Source organism: Coloeus monedula, assembly GCF_965178545.1.
Source record: "Coloeus monedula genome assembly, chromosome: 1".
Classification (NCBI taxonomy): Eukaryota; Metazoa; Chordata; class Aves; order Passeriformes; family Corvidae; genus Coloeus; species Coloeus monedula.
The window spans coordinates 49,093,630-49,106,824 of NC_138781.1; the positions used below are offsets into that span (position 1 = coordinate 49,093,630).

General features: G+C 40.0%; 1 protein-coding gene across 1 annotated transcript in view; it reads right to left on the bottom strand.

Moving 5' to 3' along the window:
• STAC (SH3 and cysteine rich domain) overlaps positions 1-13,195 on the bottom strand; it is a gene marked incomplete at its 3' end in the record, with an annotated part of 68,122 nt that overhangs the window by 6,916 nt on the left and 48,011 nt on the right. The window contains exons 6-10 of the mRNA XM_082277069.1: positions 10,059-10,140; positions 5,789-5,853; positions 4,816-4,904; positions 1,558-1,609; positions 1,295-1,432 (exon numbers count right to left, since the gene is read on the bottom strand). Of these exons, the coding sequence (XP_082133195.1) occupies positions 1,295-1,432; positions 1,558-1,609; positions 4,816-4,904; positions 5,789-5,853; positions 10,059-10,140 (426 nt within the window). The remainder of the gene's footprint in view (positions 1-1,294; positions 1,433-1,557; positions 1,610-4,815; positions 4,905-5,788; positions 5,854-10,058; positions 10,141-13,195) is intronic.

Genomic DNA, 13,195 nt, shown 5'->3' on the forward strand with positions numbered 1-13,195 from the left:
ATATTTCTTTTGTCTGTGTGCACAGACAGAAAAAAAATTAAAAGAGATGTTGGGTAAAAAGAATGTAAGAACTTTCTTTCTAGCAGCTGCAGGGCTGCCCAATGTACTGTGCGTACAGGGACAGCTAAAATATATTCTGGTCACTGTTTTTGTGTGCCTTCCTTAAAAACTGTGTGTGTGCACCCAAGGATTGTTAGCACTTGTATGTTTTGCTATGCCACAAATCAGCAGCAGCAAAGCTGTAAGTTAATCTTATCCTCCAATGGAGTGAAGTGTTAAAGAAGTTCTGCATGGAAAAATCCATGGCCCTGAAGTCCACACTGGTTCTGGCTTCTTCTCTACCTTATTAAAATCAGTGGCTGTCCAGGCACTGTAAGGCAAACCATTTCTGGTGATATGACACAGTTGTCACAGGAAAGGAAAGACCTAATGATGTGGAAGAACATTAGGCCTCACAAGATGCAGTGAGAAAAATCTTTTTACTGCATCCAGGTGTCAGAGAACTCAAGCTGTGCATCACCCTTAGTATGTCATCCTCCTATTTACATTAGCTTATGCCACATATGTCCCTTAATGCATGTTTTGAGTCTTGGCTTGTGCCTAGTGAACCCACCTGAAGGACACAAAGTAGAAGAAGCTGCTCTAAATACACCAGGGTGAATGGACCCTGCAAGTCCTCATTGTATGTGGTGTCCTTTAGCTCGCAGGAGCACTTATAGTTTAGGATGTAATATGGCCTGTAGAGAGGGTATGGAAGTGGTGGCACAAAAAATAAGGATTAAATATACTTTGCAACTGGCGAAGAAGAGTTACATTTAGGATTTACAGCTTTGTGTGATGCTGTCTTAACTCTGTTCCTGTTGAAGCAAAGACAATGGGCTGTGTTTAGATCTTTAGGTAAGTTAAGGTCTGAGGAGGGAGCCAGTGTCTTTTATTAGATTAGCTCTAATAGTGAGGAGAAAACCAGATCATTTTTCAGGCACACAAGGTCTACTGCTAAGACTCTGTGTTAATCGCTTTTGAAGTCAGGAAGAGAGTGTGAAATATGTAAAGTATCACTATGAATGTCCGTGACACTGGAAATTCAGGCTATGTTAGGAATTGAGTATGTGTTTGCACAAGGCAACCACTGCTCTTAACTGGCTACTAGACACTGTTACCATACAAATAATAAATCTTGCAAAATTGCAGTGAAAAAATCTGCCTGTCCTCATCTTGCACAATTTTCCCTCCAGTTATTGGTAAGACTGCTGGATGCTCTAGTCCAGTGAGGGTCTAGCACAGAGGATCTTACCTGATTCTCTTTCAGAGTTATCTGTCCCTGTTCCTTGCAGCCAATGAATGTCCTGATACACCTGTAAATCTTCTCATTTTGTTGCACTCTCTGAACAAAGTTAGCAGGAAAAAATCCAATTCTGTCATCAATTCTCCCCTGTGAAGGAAACATATTGATAGTAAAAGATTGTTAACTGTAGCAGCTTTAATACAAATTCAGTATTGAAAACAAGATATTTTTCCATGTGGAAAGAAAACAGATAGAAAATGACTAGCACATACCTTCCACCAATCTTCATTAGAGTCTTCCAGAAGAGTGATCATATCCCCTGGCCTGTAATTAGAAGAGGAATAGTATGTAAGTTGACTCTTAATTGTCATGTTGAATCAGCTTCCCAAATTCCCTTCTAATAGGAAGGCAGTCCTTCCATGGTTATTTTGTCTGAGCAATCACGGCAGGTAGGCTCAATAAGGTGGCAAGGTGTACTTCAGTCATACATGGTAATGTAGAAAGAGAGCCTCTGTGTCTTGGGGCTGGATCTTTATTTTGAGACAACATCTGTGAACTGGAAGTTTTGCTGCTTGTTTATTAAGACTGTTTAAAATACAGTCCCTACTTGTTAAAGGCATTATGGCTTGGCTTTAAGACATTTCACACTGTTGGGACACACTACTTCATCATCTGTGTTTTCAAGCTGTGATTGCAGAAGGAAGGCAGCAGGAAAATATTTTACTGACAAAGGCAATTAGTCAGCAGGGATATAATTCTGCCCAAGAATGTATTTTTGATTTGAATGGGACATATTTACCTTTATAATGTGTGGTGCTGGGTTGTAATTGCTAAGTATCAGCATCCAGCTGACTAGTTCCAAAGCAGACCTAGGAGGATAATTAGACTGGAAACACTAATAGCAAAATTTGCTAAGCTGATTTTGTGCAGGTAGTTGAACAGTTATTTGACCTTTTCCCCCCACTGGTGGCACTTCATCAACTTTCCTATGTAATTATTATAGTGGTATGTTGTAGAAAGTAAGTGGGAGACCATTTCCAAAGGGATTAACTCCAGAAAGGTCTATCTATTTGATAACAGACATTTCTCGGATCTTAATAAAATTAATTGTTGACCCCTATTTATTCAGCTTTCCCTGTTAGGCTCACTGTAGTGTTAAGGTATCAGCAGAAGAGCTGAAAACACATCTGAAGCATATGATGGATAACAGGTCTAATTTAACATGCTCTTTAAGAACATGCATAGAAAACGTGGCTCTTTCTAGGACATCATTGGAGCCCTTAGACTGAAAGGAAAACCACTTTCAACAAGAAGGATTAAGAGAGCCTTGTCCACCCAGTACTCTTCAGCCTGGTTGTTAGAAAAATAACCCAGAAAATATAAATTCATTTGGCTGTCAGAGAAAGATGGCAACTGAACCTAAAGTCTCTCCCTGTCACTTGTCTGAGCACTGAGAACTGTAGATTGAAGACCTGATGATTTTGCTGATTTTTGTTTTCTAGGAGAGAGCTGATATTGATGTCTTTATCAAAATAGAAATCCAAGCTGGACCTGTTATTCTTGCTGCCTAGATTTAGGCTACTAATCCACTTGGTTCTTTCTATTGGTTGAAATCAGTCAGGTCTCATCTTTTTCTTCTGTAAATCATAACCCTGGATAAATTGTCTGCTCTGCCTCAGTGATCTAGATTTGAGGAGGTGGCAAGATAGGTGCTCGTGTAGGTCCTTTCCAACTGTTCTGTTCTATTCTATTCATTGCAGTGTCTGAAACATGTGGTTGCTTGTCTTCAGGATTCTCTATTGTAATAATAGGCCATCTCTTAGAATAAGTGTATTACTGCAATGCCCTACTTTACTTATGCCAGAGCACTGGAAAATCTGACTGGCTCCTCCTGCTGTTAGGGAAGAAATCCAGGTTGTGGCAAATTCAAATTTCAGCTGAAATCAGGGCTACACACCTCCACTGCAGTAATCTGACACTCACGGTATCCTCTCAGAGATGAGCCGGGAACTGCAGAAATCTGCCCTAACTCTTCCTCTCAGCTTAGGTCCTTCCCCTGCTATTTGCCTTTGTTATGATGGAGCTGATCAATGCCTGGCTGGTTACCAGCTCAGGTTCCCAGGACAGTACTTGTCAGTCTTGACAACACTGCTCTGCAGAACCCACCTCCAGCACCTCAGCTATGTTAGATGGGAACTCCTGCAACTGAGCTGAATCCTGCCTTGCTCTGCAGTAACAAAACAGCATTACCAGCTCTTGGGCATCCCTTATGGAACAGTGTTAACATGTACATTACTGAATTTCTGACCATGGGACGACAAACAGTGGTGCTGTGGCTGAGTAATGCCAGTTTAAAACCTAGCTGGTATCCCCGGAAAGAGCCTGGTATCCCCTGAAACAGCACATTTCAGACCACAAGCTGCTTTTTCCCCTAAAATGAGGGACAGGAGAATTTTGAAGGATGATGTATTCTCTGGATTTCTGTGTCTGGATGAGGATGGTAGTCCAGTTCAGGCTTGTCTGAGAGGTGTTCTATTTAACAGAAGAAATATGCAAGATGGAATACACTCCTAAAGAGCAGGATGCAAAATGGAATCCCTCAAGCAGAATAGCTGGCAAGTTGCACTAAAGGTTACCATATACTGTGGTTATTTCCTGAGGAGCTGACATTCCTAAAATAATGATCAGGAAATGCCAGCAAAGCAGAATGATAGGAGAACTTGTAATTTCTTACATCGCACCCTTTAGTTCCAGAGCAGTGAGAAGGCACAGCTGGGAACAGGAAAAGGACTTTCAGTGTTGCAGATGCTGAGGAGAGGAGCATTTCTCTGGCAATTCCCTAAATTTTGTGGCACATACATGATTATTTTGATAGAGAGGATGCCTTGAAGATAGCTGACATGTTTCACAGTAAGAACGCTAGAAAGACCATTCAAAATGTGAGTAGCATGAGCAAAATAATTTCAGTGAAAGAAAAGCTGTCATTTTCCTTCAGTGGGCTTGGATTAAACCTTGTAATGAATGCAAGCAACTGATGCAGAATGGAGGAAGTAAGTGCTAAAAATAGCAATTAACAAGGTTATTTTGCAAAACTCTCATGTGAAAACACTGCCATCCAGAAGCTGGACATCATTCTTTTTTTTCAGACATAATTGAATAAGAGGGAGGATCAAACAGGACTGGTAAATCTTTTAGCAATAGCATGAGACCTGGTGGAGAATTCCTAGCTGAAAACTTCTGATTGAAAAACAAAGCAACTGAAAGCCAGAACATTTTATAGCTGAAAGCCATCTTGCTCCTAAAGTGATATAAGTGTTTTTGAAACTTTCAATCTATTGTATCCTTGCCAAAAGAATTGGTCATCAGGTTTTTTTAACTGTGAGAATATCTTTTTATCTGTAAGTGGTTACCTCTATAAAAATGTGTATTGAAAGTGTCAGAAGAAACCCTCCCTTCCCCAAAGTCATATATAACCATATGACCATCAGTGCAAATGGGTCAAATCAACTAACAGATATTTTGGCATTTACCTCATCTCCAAGTCTTCATTTTCTTGTGGTACAAATTTGTACAAGGCAACATAGGTGTTCATTTGTAACGTGCTTTTATAAAATGGTCCCTTTAAGAAAAAAGAGAAAGAGAAAATTTAAGTATTTGCTCTGTAAAGGAATTTGGTTCTGAACCTGATCTTACAATAAATTAGCCAGAATCATCTCACTGTTTCACAGCTTGGAGGACCATGGCCCAGGTACATTGCAGGCCATTAAGGCAGTAACTATCTTAATTTAGAAATAAGATTATTTGAACTCCAAGATCAAATTCCAGGCTTCCAAGGAACACAAGCAGAAATTTGCATCGGCTGGTCTTTGGGATGAGGTATTAAAAATGAGTCTGCCTTTTCTCTCTCTGTGGTATGTATGGCTCTTATGAGCCCAGTAGTGTATTATTGGCATTATATAAGGTGTCTAGTCTACAGTCCTCATTATGGATGGAGTTAGAATTGTACAGCGCACAGGTCCAAATTCAGAGCAGGAGAATCACTTTCTTAAAGTGATTTTAATGTGTGAAAGCTTTTTTGTGCTGGGTTTTCAACGGAGAAGACTGGCTACTGTTTATCCTCGCTTTTTCCACTATTAATCTGGGGGAAAAAAAGAAAAAGCAGCTAAAACAAACACTAAATAATTTTCCAAATGAAGTCTGTGATTTTTGCATTACAGCAGTTCTATTGTAATTACGTGGCCTGCACACTGGATCTTTTGTATTCCCAAATCAATTTGCAATAAGCAGAAAAACATAAAAGTGACCACAAAGGATAAACCAAAAGCCATCTAGTACTGTATATTGTGCTCAGCTGTGGCCAGTGTCCCAGAAAGGGTATAAGAACACAACAGTCAGGTATCAGTGGTCCAACAGACCTACTCAAGGTCCTCAGCCAGCCATAAAAACAAGAATTTTACATGACTTCCCATTACCATTGCATCTTCACAAAATGTATGCTCATACCGGGGAATGTATGCTTTTTGGTTCTTCTCCAAAGTGCTCTGTTCCATTTTCGGAATATGTAAACACTGAAATAAACAAAACACATGACATTTTAGGAGTAGTTAAAGACTCTTCACCTTAACAGGATCCCCTTGATTTTGTTGATCTCTTCCCTTTCTCCCTTATTTTCTTTGATTCCTTGTGGTCTCCTCTGAACCCTTCCACACCCAAAAAAACCACGTATGCCTTTGGCACGTGACACAATCTCTGTCCTCAAGAATTTAAAAGGGTAACAAATAAACCCTTTTGATCAGATGAATATACACAAGTACAGCACTACAAACAGAACTTAGGTACTAGAAGTGCATTACTATTTAAAGTCCAGCTATTTAAAATGTGTTGTTCTTACACTGAGTACTGTATTTTCATGTTTAGGATAAGCAGTATTTCCATGTTAAAGCACCTGAAAAAGCTGATGATCATATATGAGCAATACTGGGGAAGTTTGTATGCAAAACCCCTTCCTTCCCCTCTCTAACCTCTATCTCTAAGTGTTTGATAGCGTTCTTTGGTCCCTCTCTCCGATAGTCCATGCCTGGGGTGTGCTGGATACACTGCTTCTCTCTCTGAATTTACAGGAGGTACCTGAATTGCTTTTAAATCAGGATGGGTTAACTCAGACACAGGCCTGTAGATGTTGAAATTTGTTTTTAAGTTACTAAATCAGAAACTCATGGAATGAGACAACAGTCACAACACCTAACACACCTGATAGATAACCAGTTACCTGGTATTGTAATTAATTCATGAGCTGACTGATACCTGTCCTCAGTTATCTCCCTAGAAAAAACACAGTGGCTTTATCATTTTGACTGAATTCCCCCTTCACATTTTAAGAATTTCCCAGTGTTATTTGCTTCTGGGTAAAGTCTGAATATGATTTTAATAGCTGGAGTCTTTGAGCAGCTAGAACCATCAGTGTCTTCTCCTACCATTTACCTCTATAGGTGTTTTGAGCAGAAGCTGGACTTTGTAATGTCTGACAATTTGGAAATCTCCAAAGTGGTAGTATCAGGCTGACTGGGGGCATTTTCTTTTTGTTTATCTGTCATGCCGTTACATGCATTCAGGGGAAAAATATCCAGGGAACACCAAACTGCTGAATTTTGCTCCTCTGCTCTTTCACTTGCTCATCCTTTCTTTCATTAACACGTATTTCTGGGACTAGTCTACATGGTATTGACAACCTAACAGTCTGTGGAGAAGCTTTTTGAGGGAAATAGTAAGGTTCTTTGATAGTAGAGAGTTGTACCTGGATATTGAAAAACAAGACACATCTGTTATTGTAACAGATAAAAGACAAGTGAAATGGCAGCTGCAACACACATGAGAAAGATTTTGTACAAAGTGACAGGCATTCATGGGCACACACATCTTCTCTGACAAAATGTAAGATAATCTTGTAGTCATAAAGTTCAATGTGTGAATGTGAAGGGAGCATGTGAGCTGATACCTGCCACATTTAACCTGAAAATGTCACAAGCTCTGTCTGGCTGTCCTGACTGCAGTGGACCTGGGGCCTCAGTATACTCCTCACCAGCTCCTGTTGCAGAGGGGCTCTGACCCTGCAGACTGTCAGATGTACCAGAAGGAAAAACTTAGAAATAAACCTAATTTCCTGTATCATTAATGTAGGGGTATATATATGTCTAGCATCGGTATGAAGGGCTTTAAAGTGGTGCTATTACAGCTTGGCAGTGTTCAAATCCTATTCAAATCACTATGCTTTGTTTTTCATGTCCAGAGGAAAAGGAGTTAGGAGGCAAATTGAAGACATTCTGGTGAATACTGAGTTGGGTAATTAGGAATCTTTTGGACTTGCAGAAAGTCATTCACCAAATGAAGTAAAAGTACTTCAGCATCATGTCTGGAGTAATTCCTGTTTGGTGACAGAAGATAAAGCAAGTTTCTAATGTACAGCCTCATGAACTCTGGAGCTTACCCAGCACGTGTGGATGGAGCTGAACTGTACCCTTTTGTGGCTGAGAAGTGCTCACCAAAACTGGATTTGCAGGGAGGACATCCCATATTTGACTCAAGGGGAAAGTGCTCAAATCATTGTTGATAATAGGCTCATAGATGTCACCTAAAGTACATTTTGGCTTTTGGGACTTCTGTTACAGATGGCAATTCATAGCAGTGAAAGAGTGTAACTGGCTTAGAGGAGGCTGAAGGGCTGGAAATTAGGTATGCCATCTCACAGTTGTAAACTGGGAAGCTTTGCTTCATAGGATTTACACCAGGGCCTGAATGAAAGTGTCTCCCCTTGAAGTTGTTGTCATAGGAGTTCTACATGGGCAATTACATGGGCACACATGTGCTGGGTCCTTTCACCCTTCTGCAAGCTGTCTTTTCTGCTGTTCCCCTTTACTGAAGAGCATCAGACATACATTTTCCTAAACAGTTATTTGCAGAGGACAGTATTTTAATAGGAAAAAACCCAAAGAACACAAACCCAACTGGAATGGACCTGAGTCATCAAGGCATTAATATGAAACTTCCTGATAAAAAGGCAGTGGACAACTGAGGAGAAAGGAGTCATGAGTCACTCTAACAATATTTTTAATGTACTTTGTTAAATTTTTAATCTATGTTTAGTTCATGGTCTCTGGATGTTAATAGGAAGCACTTGAATCTGAAAGCCATAGAGGTATGTCGTTCATATCTCCACACAACAGGAATCCATCTATTTTCATATTTGTTTGTCCTAGCAGCAGCAGACAATAAAAAAAAAAGTAAAACCCAGGGATTTTTACACTCTGAAAAGGATTTTACCATTTCCATAGCTTGTGCAAACAGTGCAGGCAGTTTATTAAAAATCTACCAAGAGGAAATTTTTGGAGTGACTGATGCATAATTTATAGCCTGAGCCTCTGAAGGATGGATTGTAAAAAAGCCAGTGCTGATCAAAGGAATCGTTAATGTGCCGCAGAAGTTATTTGGTGGTTTGACACATGCTGAGTTTTTAAACTAATCTCTTTAAGTAAGTTCCTTGAATGCCTTTCTGTGCATTCAGTGAATACAGATCTCAGAGAAAAAAAGTTTCATTGGGTTTCAGAAATGAAACTATTGACTTCCAAAGAAATAAAAACTTATCTGAACACTCAAACAGGGTCGATTTAATCTCAGGTGGGTGGGATTAAACAATGTGGTACAGACTGAATTTTCTTTAACCAGGTCAGGTCAACTTGCACTTGCAAGACAGAAAACCTAACAAAATTTTCAGGAGAAATCAGATAACATGGATGAGATATTCACAAAATGAGAGGAAGGAAATGACTGAACACAGTGAGGAGAGGTGATAGGACCAAGAGGGGAGGAAAGCAATAAGGAGTTAACATAATATGTAAACAGAGAGCTGAAGCTGGCATTTCACCTACATGAATTGGTAGCAGTACGTAAGGAGCACGGGGGGTGGCACAAAGAAGATAGGTATGCTCAGTGTGGTTTGTTTTTGTTCTGTATATCTTGTGAGATTCAGCAAAGCAGATTTCAAGTGCTGCTAGAGAAGCTGCTCTGATGGTTTGGGCCTGAAGTTGTGCTTAGCAATAATATTTTTGTTTATGACTTCCTGCACCATGACTGAATTCAAGAACAGGGTAACAAACACCAACTCTTAGTGGCGGAGATTTCATTACTAAGATCTCGATGCTATGATGGTTTTCAAATCTCATCATGCCAATGCTGTAAGAAACATTACTTTTGTACTGCAAATCAAACAAAGGAATTGGGCCATTAACATTACTGGGCACATACTACAGTTGTACTGAGAAGTTGCAATTACAATCAAAATTCATTGTGTTGTATATTTTACAGACACACAGATCTTTTATGATTTGTTTTTTCTCCCAAAGAGATTATGATATACAAAATCATGCAGAAAAATCAAACATATGGAAAAGAAAGAAAGTATTACTTTTGTTCCACTTTGCCAATGTGGAAGTGAAACATGTTAAGTCTAGAGTTACAATCATGAAGTAAAGACAGGAGATAGGGAATGGACCTGAACCTTGTGCAGTGGCAGCTCTGGACACAGCAAATTAAGAAAAGTGGTGGCTTCAATTTCATCTGAATGGCAAAAAGCATTCCCCAAATTCTTGCACCAACTCACCTCCTGCTTTGAAAACCAGAATGGCTGCTACAACATGGACATGCCAAAACCCCCCATGTGAAACAGGCAGTACACAGGCCTTTACACCTGAAGGTGCTGTTCTGGCTCGGCATCACTCACCGCTGTTGCTGCGTTTCCTGCTCATGTCAAGGCTGCCTGCAGAACTATTGCCTTCCTCCGGAACTTCTACCAGGTCAGCTGTCTGCAGGGACAGAAACAGCAAATGAGATGGGATAAGCCAGAAAAAGGGACTGATGAAGTGAAATAAAACTACAGCAAGGGTCTTTGGGAAATGTGGTACTTGAGTGGTGTCAGAGCAGAGCAGAGTCAGCCTGATGGGAGGGAAGGAAACATTGGGTCTGGTGATGCACAGGACATATCTACTGCACAGGGAGCAGAGAAAGCCCAGAAAAAGCCACCAGACCAAGTTTACAGTCTGGAGCACAAAAGATTTCTGCAGTATAAAATGAAGTGAAAGTTAAGGAAAAAAGGATTATGCTAAGCAATGTGGTTCTCTGTACAAAACAGACAGGGCATGAGGGAATTTGCAGGTTCTGCAGGTATACTAAATAGCTATCTACCAAGGAGACTGAACATTAGTTGAAACTACTGACTTTTAATATATTAGTCCTGAATACATTATTCAGTAAGATAACTGTAATGTAAGGATCATTTTCATTTTGTTAAAAAAGCTGTAAAAGAAAGAGCTGGAGTGCAATGGAGTTGATGAAGTGAATCTTTAAATATCTGTCCTCACTTTCTTTTTAAACAGTCATCTGGCCAGTATGGTTAGGGAAATTGAAACCTAAGTGTTGCTTTTAGAATTAGTATGATTTCTTCTTTGTACCATATTAATGTCAATCATGATTAGGGACCCAGTGTTCTAGGGTATAGGAAAACGTGGGATGACATAATCTTAAGCCTCAGAAGTATATCCTGCATATGGCACCAGATTCCTTGGCTGGGTAGTCAGCTTCTCCTTGTATAGCCCAACAGGAATGAGGAGCTGCTCCAACAACTCTGTGTGAGTCTGACCTTAGCAAAACTTCAGTTACTGAACTCTCTACGTTTTTGATAATGAGAAAAAACCCAAAGATTGAACTCGAGTCAGGTGCTTTCTCTAATTTGAAGAACTGTGAATACTTACATTTCTCCTAATCTTTATTTATTTCTAGTTATAACTAGTAATATCTAGTTAAATCTAGTTATTTCTAGATGTGAAGTAATAAGAAGGATTTAATGTTATTGTATGACACTTTACAATTGTACTGTACACATAGCTCGTTCTATTGTTTTGCAGAGCTTTGCCTGCATCACAGGAACATTCACTGTTTTTGTTCAGGGAGCAGAATCTGAACTGCTTTACAGATTTTATACGTTGGGTTTTTTTCCTTTTACCAGCGTTGACAAAAAAGTTGTTTTTAGAAAGTACTTCCACAGTTTTATTTCTCCTATCTAGTACTTTCCTAGCTGCTTCTTCATCCAAGGAAACTAATGAAGAAAGAGGTTGAAAGTAGATTTGTGCCATAGGTATCTTGTGGCTATCTTGTTTCCCTTGCTATTTTAAGAACCCTCTACTTTGCTGCTCTGTTGCTCCTTGTTTTTAGACCCTGCCTTTTGCAGCAGGTCATGTTTGTCTTGCATCTTGCCCAAATAGGTCACCCAAGGATGAGAGGTACTGCAGCAGCAAAGTTTACACAGAGACAGTGTAGAGCATATCTATGGATTCTGGTTGCTGGGTGGAGAAGAGAAAGACTGGCTTTGTTGAAAAGATTAAGTCCCAGCTATGTTTCAGCTCATTGCTACAACATATTCCTCAGTTTTCATGGACTAGCTTCGTTATTGCTGATTAGCAGCTAATGTCATTTTGTTAGGTTCTAGTGCATACGGGATGCGTTCTGACTGTCTCTTCAGTATATACCTCATCCAAAACCTTCTGAGGTAACCTCAGTTACCCTTAATGATTTTTCACTCAAGGACTACATGACAAATGGTCTAATAGAAACGATAGAGGTGCAAAGGTGCTTTTGAGAGGAGCTGATCCACAAAAAGCTAACAAGAACTAGATTCACATTTACATCACCTCAAGTGCCTTTTTGTTTAAATGTGGGTTGCAAAAGCACAGTTTTGAAGCAAGCAGTAGGTAGTAAATCTGGAGCATATGGCCACTTTCTTTTATGGGAAATGCAGAATCCGGGCGGAAAAATCAGTGAGTACGTCCACACAGCTCAGTTGTGTTAAAAATACTTTGGCTAGTTTAGAGGAAGGTGGTTGTCTCTCCTCTCTGCAGAGACATGAACTGCGTGCAGTATGGCAGCTTCATGGCTTCCTAGGCCAGTCACCTATGCTTTTCACCACCTTCAGCAGGAGCAGCTCTGCTGTGCTGACCTGGAGCAAAGCCTTCGACAGCTTGGACACCACCTGCAAGATGAAGTAGTATCCCACGTGTCCCTATGTCCCTGGTGTCCCTGGTTAGGTGATATGGCAGAACCTTGAAGCACACACCATTTCCCAGGCCTGGGACGCAGCACAGCCTCACAGCTGCATTGCTGCTTCTTCTTGGAGGGGAGCAGAGCAGCCCAGAACTGAGGATCACTGGGAAAAGGCCTCAGTCCCTCTGAGTTACTAACTACACGTGCTTCTCAGGCCCCTGTGCCACATCCCTGTGGCAGCCACTGGTCAGTACCCATTCCCAGGTCACAAGTCAATTTTAAACCACCACGGCCTCATAATTTTGTTCAGGGTTGTGTCTAAGCTGTTTTTTATCCCTGTCTCAATCCACAGTCTTGTGCTGGAAAAATTTATGGTTTCTTAAGTCTGTTTATTCAATTCTATAATGTTTTCTATTTCCTGTATGCTGACACATTATGTTCTCTCTCAGCTTCAATACCCTGGAGAAATTCCTGTAATGAACTTGCATTCTTAAATTCTACACCCACACCTCACCTAGTTATGATCAGCTCCCTAGGGTAAAATGACACAGCATTAGTGATTTCTATGCTTGAGTTGTCATTTATAATTCAACATAAAATTTATTGATTTAGAAAGCAATAATTACATTTGTAGAAATTTTGTTTCAAAGGAAATTAAATAATTGAAAGAAATAAATGTAATAACAATGCGGCAGGTGGTAGAGTCACTTTGGGTTTTAAAAAAGAATGAGAATTAGCAAATTCCTTTTAAGGCACAAATAGGGGTGGATAGAGGACATGTGCCTTAATAAATCCCTTGCAGATTTCACTTAGTTCTTGCTTAAA